The sequence below is a fragment of the Alosa pseudoharengus genome, unplaced genomic scaffold (genome assembly GCF_046254945.1).
Source record: "Alosa pseudoharengus isolate Yale_2024_CS ecotype anadromous, Long Island Sound unplaced genomic scaffold, YU_APseudo_1.1 YU_APseudo_1.1_scf_8, whole genome shotgun sequence".
In the NCBI taxonomy this organism is placed as follows: domain Eukaryota; kingdom Metazoa; phylum Chordata; class Actinopteri; order Clupeiformes; family Clupeidae; genus Alosa; species Alosa pseudoharengus.
In genome coordinates this window covers 38,161,914-38,181,864 of record NW_027468870.1, presented here as the reverse complement: position 1 = coordinate 38,181,864, position 19,951 = coordinate 38,161,914, and the positions used below count along the sequence as shown (strand labels likewise).

The following is a 19,951-nucleotide window of genomic DNA, read 5'->3' as shown; positions in this document are numbered from 1 at the left end:
GCTGGTGTTTTCCATGCATCGGGATGAAAATACTAGGCACATGTCAATCCTTCATTGGATACCTTTGGCAGAATACTGGAAATCATTTTGTTGTAATGTGTACCATCCCAGTAAATTGCCTTATCAAATTTCCCCCAGTGCAACTCGGTCAGCTACTCTGCCACAGCAAATCATGGCGGATGAGCAGGGACTCAGCCAGTATTTTGGGTCTAGCTACAGACCCAATTTATATGACAATACAGTGTTAGGTGCCTGCCGTCTATGGTGGTGCATGGCAGTCATGTTTTCGGTAACAGCTTTCCAAGGACAATCAGACTTTCTAAACTCTACAATCAGGCTTTCTAAACTCTACTCTTTAGACCAAAGTAGGGGCAGAATGGGGACGCACAGCACTGTAATGATACTGATGACACACTTCCTGTTTCACTTGCTGAAGCTCAGGCTCTGGACTCAGACAATTTACATTTTTTCCCACTATACTGTATGAATAAAAATCAAATTGAACTGAATTGCTTGTATTTGCTGGTGAATGCCTATCTATCTGGCTTTACTTGGAAGGTTTTGCTAGCAAATATGCAAGTGTGTGGTTCAAAACAGCACAAGGTCATTATTGATGGAACAGAGGTACTTGACTTCGTCTTGGGGCTTTTAAGCACAAAGTTATTGCACACCTGTAGAAAGCCACACTAATGAACGAAAGTATGCACAGGTGCAGCAATTACGACTTAACAAATTACATCACACGGCAGTTTTCTGTGCCAGGTGCACAAAACAAGGTGCTTTCCCCTTCAAATTAGCATCACTTTTATGAGCTGGAGTTATGTTTCCACACTAATTCCGAGCAGAATGCTAAGTCTATAAATTATATTGAAACTTGACGACGACATCAAGACTTTTCAGCAGGCATTACGATTCTCTGCATGAGGCGTACAAACACAGTAAAAGAAAGGGGGGAAAAAACTACAAAACAAAAAACTACAAAAGGCCCACCTCTGAAAAGCAGGATGTTATTAATGTACTCTGGAGCTTCTCCATCGTTATGCCGCTATGCCAAGAAAGACACATGTGAGAGCCTCTGGCATCGGAGGCCTCCACACATGACTGGAGTCAAAGAAGAGGCAGTCAGTCAGAGATGGGTTCTTAAAAGTGACATGGCAACAAGCCCCATCTGCAAGCAGCATAGTCTCTGCTTATAAAAGCCATTTAAAACCATCCCATTTTCAAGACTTGGATCAGTTCCAGACATGCCATCAGCTGTTTTTCATCCCTTCTTCTTTCATATTCTCCCTTTTCTTATTTGGACTTTTTGAATAATGGATACTGTTTTTCCCCAGAAATATTTTCTTCTGCGACCAAATTACTGCAAAAGCTGCAACTTTGTGATTTCACATGCACAGCGGATAACAGAAACACAGGGAGTACATACAGTAGTATATGACGTACACCATAGGCACATACTAAGAGCAGCGTACACCATAGGCACATACTAAGAACAGCGTACACTATATAATAGAGCTCAAGTTAGGCTTTTATCTGGGGTGCTCTGGCGAAAGGGGCAAGCAGAATTCTTTTGAAATTTCATGAATATATCAACAAAAAGGTCAAAGCCCATGGGCGGACTATTTCTTTTCCTGAGATGACCGTATTGTGCTGAATCACTGTTACTGCACAAAGGCCCATGCATATTTAAACAGCAAAATTATTTGAGAGTGCCAGCTTAGTCAATAACCTCAGCACTGGACTGAAATTTACGCCAAGACATTTACCTATAATTAAAGCTTGTGAAAAGGGCACCTGAACCTGATTTTGCAGGAATGTCCGACGACAAGACAGCGTTGTACAAATCAGACAGTTCTGGAAAGGTCAGATCTAAACACAAAGTTGAATATTGGGGGGGGGGGGGGCACCTCATCGTTCAAACTCCAAAGACATATTTATGCTCTCGGCTTCATTTCACAGAGGAAAAGGTTTCATTTTGTGATGTCTATTCTGCCGTCCTCTAAAATCACTAATTACAGACTACCATTACAGACAGCGACAGTATATGTCCGTGGGCTAGAGAGGAAGAGACGAAAAGAAGGTTGACTTTGTTAGGTACTCTTTTATGGCTGTGAGCAGTGCGCAAGAGAGGAGGGAAAAAACATCAACTTCACACACACAAACCACACCAAACATAGGTCTATGTATGTCTTGTGTGTATGATGGAGAGAATGGGAGCGAGAGAGAGAGTGGGAGATAGAGAGAAAGAGAGAGTGGGAGATAGAGAGAAAGAGAGAGTGGGAGATAGAGAAAGATGGAGGGAAAGAAGAGGAGAGAGCAAAAAAGAGAGGGAGATGTATGGAAAGAGAGAGTGTCTATGTATACTGTATTTGAGGATGACTGTGGAAGCTTCTGGAAAAAAAATATCTCCAGATAAACAGCGATGTGTGATTTAGTATTTCGCAGAGTGTTACCCATGTTGGACCCCCTAGTTCCTATGGAGTTTGATTTCCCAAGGGTGCAAGTGCTTATTTCAAGGATTCGGCACTCTCATCTCTCAGCCTCCAACGTGCTTGTCTCGGGTTAATCCGTTTCTATCGGAGAGGTGTCAGAATCTCGGCTCTGCCACATCTTTACTCAACAATAAAAATGGCTCATAATGTGGCCCGTCCTTCCCAGAGAGCCATTTTTCGGCGAGGCACTCCATCTTCCGCGCGTCGCACTCTCCGTTGGCTGCAACCGGGGACTAGATTCGCCATCAGTTATTTGCAGCCTCTGCGTACGTCACCACTGTTCATGTGAAGGTTAAATACATTAGGAATTTTAATGACTCCATGCATGGCCTATTTGGGGGGGGGGGGGGTTACTGTGGTTTCTCTGTCAGTGTGCAAACCCAAGCCTAGGAATACGTGGCGATGTTTCAGTGCTATTTTCATCCTGAACCGTCTCTTGATAGCGCTTAGCCCCTCACTGGGACGACACTGCCTGCCAGCCTGTCCTACAAGCCTGTGGATGTTGAGGGAACACGCTGCTGGCTGTGACATGTAACAAATGTAAACAAACACTTCCAACTGGGGGCTCCTTTTTTAATACTAGGTACCTAGAGAGCTAATCACATTAATGCAAGTATTATACCATGAGTATATCCTTACACTGTGGGTATTGGTATTTTGTTAAGTCATACCGGGAAGGTCATTGTTAAGTCATACCGGGAAAGGCATGAGCTTTTCACTTCATCTGCTGCCCCGCTCCCCTCCCTTTCCCTGAAGAAGTCAAGGACTATTTCACAGTAGTGCTAAATATGGTAGTTTCAGTCCCTCCACATAAGAGGCGCATTTTGAAAGAGAGAGAAAAAAAAAACAAGTCTCACACACTGACAGCTTACTGACAGTTCCCTGAAATCTATTGATTTTACAGTACTTCTTCAGGTACAAAGCAGCTCAGATCTAATCTCCGAATGAGTGAATCCTCCAGTTTCTCATCATTAGAGAATCTCAGAAAATCCCCACCGCTTCACTGGTGCAGATTTCAATCTGGGGAAAATGTCCCCCCCCCCCCCTCCCTCTCTTGACAGCCAGAGCATTCCAAGTGGAATATGGGGACTTCATTTGGTTTACATACTCACAGCGAGAACATGTTTGAAGACTAATGGATTTCTTATGATGAGTGTATACCTGCAACTGCACACATAGATAAAAAAAACAGCTCAGAATGGAACTGAATGATAACACGATTTTGTGATATTCCCATAGTTGCTTGTGTCGATGGAGTCTTCTTTTTAAGAGGCATTTACAGTGGCCTTAGGGCACGAGAGGGGTATTAATTTATGAACAAACGTCGTTTCCTGCTGCCAAGACAAGTAGTACTTCTTGTTCACCCTCCGAGGCAGAGACTGAATTTAAACAGCTCGACTCCATAACCCTTCCACACAGCGCTCTGATTTGAGGTGATGCTGGAGGGAGGCAGAAAAGGGCCCAATCAAATAAGTAAAAATAAAAAACACCTCCACAACAAGACTATGCAACATTTCAAACTTTTTTCTGAGAGTAACTTCCTTATGTTTCTTTGATTGCACTCATACTCAAAGTGTGTTGGTACAGTATACTGCACTGCTCTGCACTTGCCATTTTCTCCATGCAACACCCCAGGCTCTACAGGCTTGACTTGAGGAAATTACCTTGGTGCCAGTGTAATATGCTTCTCCTAATTCCATGATTTCAAGCTTTTCTGGCAATTTCTCAGCTCAATGGTATTCAAGTAAGCTGCCCTAAGCAGTAATAACATTCGTAGGTGCTCCATGTGAGGTATATAGTTCACTGCTGTGCATCAACAATGATGTTGATTGTGAGCCCATCAGAATTGCTCCATCACAGGATGTATTAGAGAGAAAAACTATGACTAAGGACAGCCTAATAAGGAAGAAACTAATAAGGGTCTTCAACATGTTTAACACTTCAAATATGTAGGGCAGATTTGCTTAGCATAAATACCAACTAACATCACCATGCTATAAAAATAATCTGTCTCAAATATTTTCATTATGAAACAGGGATACATTGAACCTTCTATCTATTGTTGATCTAAATTTATATCTTCTGGACACTTCCAATGCACCATTTTTACAATCAAGCATAAAATATGACTTTTATTAAACAGTTAAAAAGTTCATTCAACTAAGGCCAATAAAATGTAGTTAAATCACGCTTGACACGTTGCCTTGGTTGCTTCCACTTTCAAAGCTATAAAGTGACAGCAACTTTTTGCAATAATTCTGATGACAAGATAGCCTACATAACACGAGCCAGAAAATTAGGCAAGTAAACTAATGATCCAACCACACAGATCCAACAAGCTCTCGGTGCCATGGCCACCTTGCGTGTCACGAGACCACTTAATTGGGTTGAAAATAAAGACGACCAAAAGTAATTTTTTGCCGAACCAAACCCTCTCCCGGTGGGCTAGCATGGCTCATTTGCATAACGCCGGATGGCAAGCCTGACCGATATGCCAGGTTAATGAGACAGGTCCGACTTCAGGTGCTGAACTTCGCATGGGCAGCGCGAGCTCACTGCAGTGCAGCAAAATATTATCATAATGAAAATAAGGGCCAAGCGCAGTGAAAGTCGCAGTGAAAGGGACAGTGCTGATTTTGCAGTCAGGAGTAGGAGGAGGACAGTGTGTATGACTTCTTCTCCACATTTGTCACTTGTGAGATGTGCGTTAAGGGAGAGGGTAGCCACAGCCAAGAGGTGCTCCAGGGCAAAAATCTGCCCATAATTCTTGAGCTTCCAACTGCTTTCATTAAAGACTAATCTTTCATGTAAACTCAAACTGTCCACTGAACGATAAAGAAATGCTCAAGACGGGGTTCAAGTTGGGACTTCAGACGACAGTAATTGCTGTCAATTCTGACCAAAACAAAACAATGTCAGGCTATATTTCAAGGGAAAAATGCAGATATAAAAAAATGTTGTATCATAATTCAACTTAAAACTAGATGTACCGCAGAGCAGTACAAAATATGACCGCCGCCCAGTCCAGCACATTTTTTCCACAAAAATAAATCACGCTGAAATATGATGATTCCATATGATTCTGTCTCACTAAATTGCATTATACACACTCAATTCTCACTGGTATCTGCTAGACAACAAGTACCAAAACATGATTAGTTCATAGATTTCACATGTAAAATTCATTTTATACAACCCCACCTCCATCTTGCCTGTTCATAATTCTGAGAAATTCTTGAATTGTGTGCATGGGTGCATGTACATGTTTATGTTATGTGTGTGGGTGTGTGGGTGTGTGTGTGCTTGTGTGTGTGCCTGCGTATGTGCCTGTGCATGCGTACATATGTGCCTGTGCAAGCGTACATATGTCTACTGTGTGAGTATGTGTCATACGTATGATTACTGTGAATGTATGTGTGTGTGTGTGTATCTGTTTGTGCACATGTTTGCACATGAAATGGGTTAACATGACCCCTGGAGGCAAACATACGGAAAAAAATGGTCATCCTAGGCCCTACAGTTCTCAAGATATTCACAGAAAACTGTGTCTGCCCTACCCTCCTTTCGGGGGGTCCAGTCCAGCGGGGGGGGCTACAGATCAAAACGAAAAACGACGGTTCCATGCTATCCATGTGGGGTTACATGCCCACCAAGTTTTGTGTACACCGGTCTTTCAGTGTACCGGGAATCCTTGTTGGTGTACGTCACTAAATGTACACATAAATTATTTTATTGTAAGGCCCCCCATGAACAAAAGTACACAAAACTTGGCATGCATTCGGAGGGTGTCATAATGATCCTACACTTTTAATTTCGTGCAGTTTTGACCTTGTCAGCCAGAGATATTGTGATGAAAACACCTAATTTTTTGCTTTTTAATTTTTAACTAGGTGGTAATGGGATGGGTTGACATGCCCCTTAAGACCAACATACATAAAAAAAGTGGACCTTCTAGGCCCTACGGTTCTCGAGATATTCACAGAAAACTGTCTCCGGCCACCTACAGGCCAGTTGGTGTATAGTAACATAAATTAATTTATTGTGTGGCCCCTCATGAACGGAATTCCACAAAACTTGGCGTGCATACAGAGGGTGTCATAATGATCATACACTTCCAATTTCGTGCAGTTTTGACTATGTTAGGTCACAGATACCTGCGATTACAACACCTCATTTTTACTTTTTTTTGTTTAACTAGGTGGCACTATACATGAAATGAGTGGTTATGGAATGGGTTGACATGGCCCCTTGAGATCAACATACAAAAAAAAATGGTCCTCCTAAACCCTACGGTTCTCGAGATATTCAAAGAAAACTGTGTCTGCCCTACCCTCCTTTCGGGGGGTCCAGTCCAGCGGGGGGGCTACAGATTAAAACGAAAAACGATGGTTCCATGCTATCCATGTGGGGTTACATGCCCACCAAGTTTCGTGTACCCCGGTCTTTCAGTGTCCTGGGAATCCTTGACGGAAATTTGGGCATGCGAAAAAGAAAAAAAAAATAATAAATCTGACTAAACCTATATGACCGCCACTTCGCTGCGCGGCGGTCATAATAATGTGTCTTTTATTATTCGATTCAGGTCTTCCTAATTCTTCCCCCTAGTTTTTTAATTACAGTCCTCATTGCGATTTTAAACACAGACTAAACTATCCATCTCCTTTCATCGTGTTCCTTTTGCCAATAACACTGTTTATAATAACTATTCCTTAAGTCAAGACACACTCCCAAAGACCTGGAGGGAACAAAACATGAAAGAACAAAAGAAGGAGCAGGAAATAAATGTTAGTGCCATCTGAGTCAGCAATTTTACTCTTCCGAACAGCTCCTTAAATAGCTTCAGAAATCACACTGCTTCCAATTCTCTTTTCTGTGCTGACTAAAGAGGTTGATGCTGAAGACGATCTTGCAGCACACCAGACCTTGGCTATGGGGAGCTGGTTTTGGCAGTCCACTGGACTGAAGCCATTACTGGGACATAAGGAGACGGTTGCATCATCTCCCTACAGCCTGATGGGTACGTCTGTGTATACTAGTCGCCTGGGGGGAATTCATTTATCTTGCATAAAATCGATATGACTTCAGAAACACAATAGAAGGACTATTCTTTAAACGGGTATTCAGAAAAAAAACCGCATTGAATCTAATGCCATTAGGCCCACCTCTGCCAACATAAAAGAACACTTTGCTAAATGCATTCATCCTTGGCATACTTGAAGACAGACACATTTGTGTCTGCAAGTGTACCATTCAAAGAGCATGCCTGCAATACATGTAAACAGCTGGTATGGCCATTAAGGCCATTAGGCCTCAGGTCCATTGTGGATGGGGGGGTGGGGGGGTTCAAAATGTTTCCAAACACCAATGCTCATGAAGATAAACACTATATTGCCAAAAGTAATGGGTCTTGACTTGCATATGATGAACTTAAGTGACATCCCATTCTTAATCCATAGGTTTTAATATGACGTCGGTCCACTCTTTGCAGCTATAGCAGCTTACAACTCTTCCGGGAAGGCTTTCCACAAGGTTTAGGAGTGTTTATGGGAATTTTCGACCATTCTTACAGAAGCACATTTGTGAGGTCACACACTGATGTTGGACGAGAAGGCCTGGCTCTCAGTCTCCGCTCTAATTCATCTCAAATGTGTTTTATACCTGTAAAGGGTGGACCGACGTCATATTAAACCCTTTGGATTAAGAATGGGATGTCACTTAAGTTCATATGCGAGTCAAGGCAGGTGACCCAATACTTTTGGCAATATAGTGTATATGGGTAACAGAGCATGTTCAGCTATTTGTGGAGCATAGCTGGTGGTGTTCCCTCAGACACAGGAATAAGTTTGACTAATATAATGGAAATTCATACTACAATAGAGAATAACTTGGCTTGAGGCATCTACTTGAATGCTTGAGTTTCTAAAGGTTCAAATTAAATCGCATCCTGAGCTGTAATATAATGCAGTTGGTTTGGAAAACGCAGCCAAACAAACTGATTTGCATTTAACGTTGAGTAACAATCAAAAGGAAAGTGAGCAAAAAGCAAATATGCGAGGTCCACTTGATGTCGGAATCAGCATGAAATGGAAGTGTGGAAATGTTGCTAACTTCAAAGACCTGCAAACTAACCATCATAAAATAGGCACTTGAAACACTCCCACTTCAAAAAACACTGGCACCAGAGCTATGAAGTGGCACAGGGAAATATACCCACTTAGTAAATTGACAACTGAGACACAGCAACTGCAAAAAACACATCCTCATCTTCAATATCTAAAAGCACCAGTTGATATCCTGAGGATAGATCACTAGGATAGAGCAGCAAAGACAACATACATTGGATGTTACCAGACTTCTAGTAGCAACAGAGACTGACAACTGACAAAAATGAGATGTCAAATACAGGCTTCATCAGAATTCAATTAGCAACACTATCAAGCATAATTACACAGCCGTGTATAATGTGAATCAGTGCACACAAAGGTCTTGCTATTGAGTCAAGCAATCCAGACTGATTCATAATAGCATCCCATTTGTTTGTTTGCAAAATAATACAGTGGAAAAAAGAGCATAACAAAGCAATTTCTTTACAGATGACTTGGTTGCACACACAACAAAACAGTCACACGCCGTCCCTGGGGAACACAGTGCCTCTCAGACGTGCTTTCTCCATGTTTATCTGTTACCATGATCCTTCGCCTGGTCCCTGTCTGTCACCGTCATTGATGAAACACAACAGGATGCATACAGACAATAGAGCCTTTCACTGTTTGAAGGAATTGTGCTCACTGAAAAGATGAATACTATTTGGGCTGAGACTTCTTAGCAGGGGCCAACCTTGTCTTAGTGAGCTGTCTGTGATTGGAGAATGTTACTGCAGACTGGTTCCTAACGAGTTTTCCCCCCAGTAATGTCTCCAATCTATATCTGGCATATCTTTTGGTTGTTGTTGGCCTACATGTTGCCTGAATATGATATAAACAGACTTCCTGAAATGACACTTGAATAATGTAAAGGTTTTTGAACAGTGCAATCAAATGTAGACACTATTCTCATATTGCTGGGTGATCTCAATTTGTTCATTAAATCCTTCATGAAATTCTTGCACAGCCATTGATCACCTTGATGAGCTGTAACAATAGCAACATACGCACACAGGAATAAAACTGGCCTTCTTCCCACTGTACAGGAGGATCTGTGACATGAAAAGGGAGATCAAACTGCCATCATTGTCTATGACAAAGATGGACTTACAAAAACATGCAGCTTTTACAACTTCAAATGCATGTAACATAATCCAATATTACAGACGCCATTGAGGGAAACTTCTCAGAACCTGACTTTCATAGCCAGGTTTCCAACACTTTCAGCAAGTCTAATTCAGAGTTCATCAAGTGTGTCATTTGCCTAAGGCAAAACAAAATGTCTGAGAGGAAAGATTAGTAAAACGCAACGCAACCATCTACCACTTTCTTAGAGGCGAAGAAAGAAATGAAAACATATAAATCCATATTTGGATTTAGTTTTGGGAGTCCACAGTTCCAATCATGTAAATCTGAACAATTTTCAACATCAAATTTACAACAACCAGCTACAAAGTTTTGGCACTTAAATCCAGCCCTAACCATTATGCCTTTCCTTACCATACCTAAAAGTATGTCAGATTACTGACTACATATGGACCTGGTAAAGCATCCAGAGCTGGCCTAAGTCAGAAAGATCTGCATTACAGTTGCCTTGCAGCTGTGCTTTCTTAGTCCATGTCATCGGGTACAATGGGATGAGAGGTGTGTGTGTGTGTGTGTGTGTGTGTGTGTACAACTGGGTGTTATTTTTTTGAAATGAAAGCCTGCTCTGGTTAGGAATATGTAGCGATTTGGTGGCTGGTTTGTATGGAAGATGAAAAAATTGTGTTACCACCTCAGCAAGCTGTACAAAGTCTGGTCTACAAGCATGTTCATGTTCTGTGTTTAACGCATATGATCTCACCAGCGGCAACCTGCCTATTTAGCATCAGATTAAAAAGACTAGAGAACCAACATCGAGTGGTGAGTGAGTAGATACAGGCTACTCAAAGACGACCCAAGAGTTAAATTAGCATGATCCTCCTCTGCATTCAGGGTTTACCTCTTGATCAGAGAGAAAGAGAGAGAGGGAGAGAGAGGGTGACACAGACAGAGAGAGAGAGAGACCGCGTGTGTGCGTGTGTTCAGAATAACCAATCAGTACAAAGAAAGAACTGCAGCAGTGAATCCATCATCAAAAATACCAAGTAGTAATCTGTGCAACGCAATTCGCATGTCTAGGGGAGGGTAAATAGTTACATGTAGTAACTTGTACGGGAAGTATTTTTGACATAGTTTCCTTTACTTACCGTCTGAAATGAACATGAGCCAAAGCAGCACAGTTCCTCTACAAGATCGTGCTATTGACATCGTAGTTATCCAAATATATCCAGTAAAATATGGAAGGAGTGGTGATCACTTCGACAGCCTTCCGACAGAATGAATGGAATGGCGGTTTCTCCGCAGTCTTGAGAGCATTAGCTTTCACTGAGAACAATGGTGTGTTTAAACAACTTTGGCAAAATGATGTTTAACTTCATTAAATGTAGTCAATTCCATTACCAACCCCGAATGTTATCATGGCCGAAGAAAACGATTGTTATGGTCGGCCAAACGCAGCGCACCCGAAATCGTTAAGGTTCGCCCTTATCAAAAGGAGAAAAGTTCCTAGTATCCAATTCGAGATCCTTTAGCCTCCCACGCGCTTTATTCCTCTGAGTAGGCTACTTTCCTCTAGTTAATTCCACAATGTAACAGGGCCTAGTGAGCTAATCCGAATTTACTCTCCTAGGCAAATTTGCAAGTAAATACCAGAGCAACGAAAGATAAAATATTATACGTGTGGCATGTCCAGATGAGGGCTTCTAGGAAGTTAAACAATGTAGCACGGGAGATGTCTTCGGTAACACACGTAGCTCTTGCTAACACACGTCTTCTTTCCCAGCTGGTGAGTTGCCTGTTTAAGAATGTGCCGGTTTGTCTGGACACATGAAGAAGGCAAAGAAAAACGCCCGCTCTTCCTGATGCGGACTAGGCTACCGGATCAGGTTCCACAGCGTGTGCCGGAGTGACTCAAGCTTCGACTGTGCAAATCTGTAAACACTGTCCTCCGCTCAGCGAAGCGAAAAGTCCTTCTCCTTCTGGCGAGATCTCACCAAAACAAACGGTGGTAAAATGTTAACATTGCAACTCGATCACAAATGCAATAGTGTCTGTTACAAGTAAGCTAAACGTCAGGGGCACCGCAAACGCAGCATTTAGCTCTGCTCCTAAACGTCCTTTTTCCGTGATATAATCTTCTCCAAGTCGTTTCGAAACGTCAAAGTTCCACTAAAACCAGCGGTGGCGCGCTTAATTGAGTGTTGTAGCCTATTTTGTCAGTCCAGTCAGAGAAAAAAACTCATGGGTACTTCGTCTTCATTGTTGAGTGTCCTATTCAGAAGAAAAGAGACTGCGTGAGCGCAGGCTATCCTTTTGGCGAGTGAAACAATTGAAGTTCATTTGCATTCGTAGCAGCAACGCCTGTACTTCTATAATGTTCGATGACAGAGTGTAGGTAACCTTCCGATTGTTGGAACAGAGGAAATCACTCTTCTCCTCTACCTCAGTGGTAAGCGGCTACAACCAAATCTTAGTCACGTGGTTCGGTGATCACATAGACTGACGGTCCCCCATCCGCCAACCGGTCGGATGAAAAAACACTAGGTATGATGGTTAAACTTATTACCATAATAATAGTAGCTTCTGTGTAGTGGAATTTTGAGTAAAGCTCCAGCCCGTTCAAGACATTTTTGTCCATCAGAAAAACAACAGATTTCTGGTCCTTGTTTCAGTAGGTATTGCGCATGACTTTTTCCCTTTAAACAGGGACAGACCAAATGTAGTTGTACTAAAGTGATCGCGTGATGGAGAATGAAACAAAAATGTATGTATGGGCATAAGGAAGCACCTTTTTCCTCAGCCCCTGCAAGTCTGTTCGCGTGCGTTAAAGCCCCAATTTCTAAAAAAATAAAATGTCACAGTAGTCACAATTTGGCTTTATTTACATATTTTATCGATGTAGGCCCTACGTATAGCCTACGTTCTTAACTTCAACTCTGAAGTTGTACAATTAACCTTATACAGGCAGGGAGAACATACTGGACCATCATTCAAAAGCCCGCTCTTCCAAACTTCGGCAAACAATACCACATTAAACTGTCAGAGGCTCTGCTGCACAGTGACATCTACTGGTTACTGCAATAGAGGCCCACACCCAGTTTGATGACTGTAATGCTTAATTCCTTCAATCCTTCGTCCTTCGGGGATCTTTTGATCAAGACTGTATGGCTTGTGAATAATTCCTTGGGTCCTCACGATATCTGACCTCAATCCCTTGCCCTAAATCAGAGACCACCAGAGGCTTATCCATCTTATTATTCCTCTTGCCCTATGCCATAATTTTTTTTACCACCTCACACATTACGCACCCCCTCATTGGATGGCAACCTTATCTGAACCGGACAACCCTTAAGGTGTTTCACTTCACCAGACATTGGGCAATTTGTCTTCAAGAGGGATTATGAGGATACAGTGGGCCATGGTTAGTGTGACCAACTGTCCAATATTGTGCAGCAGAGCCTGAAGTTATTACTGATCAACAATTTAAAATGTTGCCAAAGATTATGACTCTCATCCATACTGCATGAAGCGGTGGGTATGCTTATTAACGAAATAGGCTTCAATTTCAAAGTCATGTGACAGGACATACCCTGGCTGCTACAGTGTTATCATTACTTTGTACCAGGCTATCATATGTATCGCATGTGTCACAAGTTTGTGACATTGTGAGCAGAATATTGTTTTGCTGAGGAATGTTTCCAATTCTCACAGTGAAACAGATCAATACATAATGAAAGGGTCAAAAAATCCAATGCAATACCAAATGTATTAACATTTTGCCCATGTATTTCATGACAAGAATGACAAAGTGTTGTCATTATTAATGGCTTGGAATAAATGTAATCAATTACTGTCAGCAGACACCTTTAAAATGGCTATTATTTTAAAGACAGAGACATCATTAATTTTTGTCCGCTGTTGCTCACCGTGTGTTACACAGCTAATTAATCGTTTACCCTTCAAAGGACAACTGATGTTTTTGAAATGCCATTGTATTAAAGTAACTGGATGTTTGTTAATTTAGAAAAAGTTCATAGGACAATCAAAACAATAGACAACCTGTTCTTGTTCAATTTATATTATTTGGTTTAATTTCATTACATTGAAAAGAAGCTTTGAATGTTGGATTTGCTGTGCTTCAAAACAAAAGTCAAGGGAAGACTACTAGTAAGGACTATGACATAAAACAAAGTAACTGTGTCTGTTACTTCCCTCATAGAACCGGTATAGTCATGAGTATACCAGTAGAATTGGTGTTTTTGTCCATTCTGCTGTGATAAGACAATGTAGGCATCGCCCTATTAGTCTGTTTAACATAGTGTGTATCAATGTAGCGTTAAGGGGATACCCAATTCATCTAAAACTGACAAAAAGACTTATACGCCACAAAAAACCTGACACAGTGCAATACCAAACAATTTCATTGTTCAACAATTTCAAATTAATTGTTCATATTATATAGCAATATTTATTCTGCTCTTATAAGGTAACTGCTAATACTCTGCACATATTTATATTTTACTTATATTACTCTAAACCACCTTCTGTAAACCATGCTACTGTCTAAACTGAACTATATTTCTCGTCCTGTCTATGCACCACCTGTCTATACTTTGTATATCACATTGCACTTTTCTCCTTTTTTGCACTTCTGGTTAGACACAAACTGCATTTTGTTGTCTTTGTACTTGTACTCTGCACAATGACAATAAAGTTGAATCTAATCTAATCTAATCTAAACCAAACAATTGACAATGTCAGACTGCACTCTCCGAATTGTGACTGTATCATCCATACGAGTGTGAAGCTGTTATTTGAAGGTAAAAGAACTACATTGTGTTGCTTTAACTGCAGTTCAGTGCCCCAACAACTTGTTCCATGGTCTGTTTCATGCATCTTAAAATGAGGACATTCCAGTCTAACATATCTATCGAAAACTATTTTCTTTAAAGCACTCTGTAACAATTGCCTTTAAAAGATTATTATCTTGATATATTCTATGTTTGATATATTGATGCAAAGCTGAAATAGGTTGCCACTTGAAGATTTTTGGATAATGGAAACCTTCAGTGACATGTGCATTCTGCATTATTAACCTCCAATCTTGATGTTTTTTAAATTTCAAACCTTCCTTTGTCACACTCAGTGTCATCTGGTATTCCATTCAAAGGATGATCTACAGTGACACTTACTCAAGCTATGGTTAGCTTTGTTTTGTTTAACTTAAGCTATCAGACAAGCAGACAGAAGTTGGGTCATTTGAATCCGGGTTCTGGAATCAAATATGAAACGTTGTGGCAATTACAAAAGTAAGAATGAGTCCATTTATTAGAATGTTATTAATGGTCGAGGTAAAGTCTGGTCCACACAGACCGCAAGGCTTGTGCAGAGTGGGTTTATATAGGCCTCCATCATAAAAGCTTTAATCAAAGCTGGTTGGTGAAAGGGGACATTCATCACACCCTCTAAAAATGTTGGACCACAAGAGGGAATGAGTAGGGGGATCATAATAACCTTGGCATATCACAATAGAAATATCCTTCATACTCACAATAAACAGCTTTTAGGGGATAGAACCAGTGACTTACAAAATATGATTTGTTTGTTTGCTTGCTCATGAATGCAACAAAAACATTTCAGAATAGACTAGGAGTCAAAGGAATGCTGCATAACAAATGACAGCACCAGAAGTCTCAAAAGCCTCTAAAAGTGACTTAACTTCAGCAGGGGAGTTTTGAACATCCTAACATTAGAACGTTCTAACATTAGACCGTTCAATTTCCAACATTCCGTACTGGCTTAAGGGTTAAAGCCCTCATAACATGGTGATACATTGCTTTGCAGCTGCATGTATCACAATAATGTTATTTTTCTGTTGTTATATTCCTTTTCTCCCCGTTTCCTTTATTTTGTTTAAGCAGGTAAGATGTGACGTCAGCTAATTGACAAATTGGAACAAGACTAAGTGGAGAAAAGAAACAAAAAACAAAAAGATCACAAACTCAAATGATACCCAATACTTATTATAAAATCAAAAAGATTTCAATTAGCTGACGTCACATCTTACCTGTTTACACCTTGTCTTATTCTCGGTAAGACGCTGAAGACGGCATTGGCCGAAACGTGTCCGTCTTGTGACATGCTTTCTTAGAATAATTAAAAGAGTTAAAGCTTGAGAGTGTGTTTACTTTTTGTTTCAATCGCAATATCTGTCAGAAAAATTGCAATTAGATATTTTCCCTAAATCGTGCAGCCCTAGTAGTTAGGTCATGGGAATGAATTGAGGAGCTGCTGCATGAGAAAGCAGTGTCTGCCAAACTGCACTACATTTAAAGAGACCAAACAGCAAAAAGGTAATTTTAGTAAGGCATCATCATTCAGTAACAATGATGTACAAATGTAGATGTATTTTTTGCTTTCTACCCTTAACCACAGCTACTAAGTAAAAATAAAACATAAATGTAATGTTCTTCAGGTTAGTCAAATAGGTTGGCAAATTTATAGTCAATGGAAGAAAATGGTTTGTAAGTATTTTATCCCCATGCCTTTTATGCATGCATTAACTTGGAACATGAAGTTCTTAAGGATATACACAACAATGTTCTGTATTGTACACCACTTCATATATGCCATGTCTGATAAGCTGTTTCCTTAAATTTATCTTTAAACTCACGCATGAAATAATGTCCAGAAAGTGCTCCCATGTATGTCTGCAACACAAATTATGAAAGAATATAATTGAACAGATTACTCAGTTTTGGCTAAGATAAAATGTGTCAAAAATATATAATAGTGTACTTATTTTAAATGAATATATGTCCTTATTATATTACATACAATCAATCTCTTGCTAATAAATGACCCTTTTATGCAAGATTAACATGAATAATGGTAATTAAGTGGTAAAAAGATAAATTGAATTTTCATGTCAACATCTTCAGATGGTTCTGTAGAAGATATCTGATCAGAATGCCCTGGTGGGTTGGCTCAAAAAGTCTGGCACACCAAAGGCAGTCAGGAACCTATAAATATGTTTAAGAGCGAGCAAGATATCTTTGGATAGATACTTCTGTGATGGTTTTTAAGTGCTTGCACGCAATGACATCCATAAAAATAAAAGCCTTGTGGATGAGGATGATGACATGCTATTCCTGTCTCCCAGTGGAGTGATGTAGGCTCTTTCCGTAAAAGAAAGTTCTCAGAGTTAAGATCATCGGAGAATGAGGGCAAGTTACAACTTTTTATTCTGAAGTAACATCACCTACTGATCCACTTGGTGCAACCTATGTTATGGTACTTACAGAATACTTGGTGCACTTTTTTATTTATTGGGCCAGGGCTTTAAGTACATGTACACATGTACACGCATGCACACACACACACATACACACACACACACACACATACACACACACACACACACACACACACAGACACACACACACACACACACACACACACACACGTTTCACCTTTCCAGCAGTGCCTGTTCAGGTGTAATGTTTGCTTCTGAATATTTTCCAATATATTGCAACATATTTTTTTCATTTGTGCTAGATGTGTGTTGTGCTGTGCTGAGTATACAGTAGTAGTATATACTAGATTGCATCATATTTTACATTTACTCAGTACACAGTATTTCCTATGTTGTGGTGAAAATATTTGTCAACTGTTTCTGACTAGCCCCTTGAACTTACAGGATAGCTCTTGGCACTTTCAATTGATGTGCTATAACATCCATAGTTTCTAGTTTAAATTTTTAATGTGGGCCACTTTGTTCTTATTTGCAATAAATAAATAAACAGATCATCTTGGATGTATGGCATCTGAGAGACCAGTGGTCTGATCTGTGCCCAGAGTCATCTCCACAGAGTGCCTGAATGGAGGGTCCTATATGGCACTAATGGTAGCCACCTGTAGCTGCATTGCCAAAGGCATTACACTTTAATATCAAGCTATAGTCTTTTTTTGGTCTTTTATATCTTGAAAACATCAATGTCAGATTATATTTACCATCACATGCACACACACACACATACACAAACACACCTACGCACACACGTAGACACACACACATGCATACATGAAGCAGGAAGTTATTGACTGACCAGGAAGAAGCAGTTTGTTGAATGTTGATACCGCAGGCAATTCAATAATGCATCACTGTTCTCCTTTGATGATGAAAGTATATATTTTGCTGTGAGTTATTTAGGCCTAACCTTGCAAGAATGCTGCAAAAAATCTGTTAGTAATATGAATTAGCTGGCTTTAGAAGTGACATGCAGTAATTGAACATTTTATTAGCGTCTTTTATTTTGAATAACAAACAACAGTTTCATAGTGTCTTGCACTGGTGATAAATGTATTTCCTGGGCAATTACTTTCTTGCTTTATCAATAATATATTTGGTATAATGTTTCTTGAATGCCAAATGTCTAAATAACTTCCAATCTCCTCTAGCTTCACAATAGTTCAACAAATTGGCCAATTCCATCATATATCAACAAGAGGCAAACTGGAGCCGCTTCCACCTCAGCTGGTTTTGCTCAGTAGTGATACATTATGACTAATCCATACGCAGTGTCACCCTCATTGCAACATTGGACTTTCTTATTTAAGCCATGGGTGGTATTTGGCCTCTTTTCTGGTTAATACTATCTCTCTCTACTGTTTAAGTATGTGTGAATGACACTGCATGCTGCTGTATGGATGAAATATTTGCAGTGGTGTTTCAACATGATTTTAACTGGGTTATGTGGTTCTCTTGAATGCGTAACGCAAGTCCATGCATAACACATACATACCGGTAGATATGGCACAGACACAATAGCTCCCGTCCTATCCCTGAGATTAATGACAACTGTCTGCTCTGTGACATGCCAAGCATCACTTCACGCCTGTGTTCCCCAGGCAACCTCATAGCTCTCACAACCATTTAATCATAACAAGTCTACACATACAGACGTATCGAAGGCATATAAGGCAAGAGGCACACACTGACATGTGCACATGCCTATCTACTTACTTACAGTCCTTATCTTTTAAGCCAAATAAGACACAATATGTTGTGCCCTGGCCATACATCAAGTGGCCTTAACTATGACAATAAATGCTTCGCCCCGGAGGCAAAGATCTCCAAAGCTGCTCTACCAGTAGGTCCGCGAGGGGCCTTGCAATCTGCAGCGGGTGCCATGAGATCATTGGTCATCATTCTCCAGCGGTGTGCCCTCAGCGATCAGGATAGTGAACCATTTAATCATAATGACAACTCCCCTGGCCTCAGCCACACCAGCCTCTCTCGCTCTTCAGCCGAGTGAGCTCCACTCTACAGGGAGAACTCGCTGAGAGTCGCGGAGGGGGTCAAGTGTGGAAACTGCAGTATATTGAAACAGGGAGGCCCACTGTGTGCAATGGTCGCTCTTGGGTAAAATGATTGCTTGTATATGGAGTCACTACAAGCATGCTTGCCAGCTAGGCCAGCCAACCACCAGAATGCTGACTGACAACACTCAACATCAGCTTTCACTCATCTCAATACCACCCGTGTGTCCACAGTAGGCTTTAAAAAATTAATTTCTGACTGGCCAGTGCTGTTTGTCGTTTCCCTCTTCCTGGATAGATCTGTCCGGCACTGTCATCAGAGCATCCATTCAGCAACCTTCTCCCTGCTTTTCTGCATCACCAGCTCTCTTTTCTCTGGCAGGGCAGTCTGAATAGAAACTGTAAACGTACACCCTTGGATTGCTTTGCTCTGGCATCCTGGTTACACTCAGAATCCAACTGACTGTACTATATCTCAAGGATCAGTTTGAACTTATTGTAGAGGTGCAGAGGAGCCCAGTATACTGTAACAATGGTCTATGTGAGTGAAATGTGAAATGGACTTTTTTGCTTTTTTTGCTGAGGAGGATGGTGGGGTTATTCATCGGCCTTTGAAGAGGGCCTAAGCTCTGAATCTGTATGGGGGGAGAAAACAGAGTTCTTACCCTGGAGACAACCAGAGAGCTTTTGCCCTGCTGTTCCTCCTGAGTTGAAGGACAGCATGAAAATGGTTGCGCCTACAGAAGATCATTGAAGATTGCAGGGGTAGTTTTTGAGACTGCCTTGTGTCAGTGTGCTTGAAGGATGTCTGTGTGCAAGTATTGACAGTCGCTCTCCATGGTCCTGAGCTGGTCGGTTGCTGTGGTGTGGCCAGTTGCCAAAGCTGGCAGGTGATGACAGATGCCATCACAT

General features: G+C 41.0%; 1 protein-coding gene across 1 annotated transcript in view; it reads right to left on the bottom strand.

The window, feature by feature from the left end:
• tmem132e (transmembrane protein 132E) overlaps positions 1-12,149 on the bottom strand; it is a 159,936-nt gene extending 147,787 nt beyond the window's left edge. Inside the window, exon 1 of the mRNA XM_076274138.1 lies at positions 10,867-12,149. Within this exon, the coding sequence (XP_076130253.1) occupies positions 10,867-10,927 (61 nt within the window). The 5' untranslated portion in view covers positions 10,928-12,149. The remainder of the gene's footprint in view (positions 1-10,866) is intronic.
• Between the last annotated feature and the right edge of the window lie 7,802 nt (positions 12,150-19,951).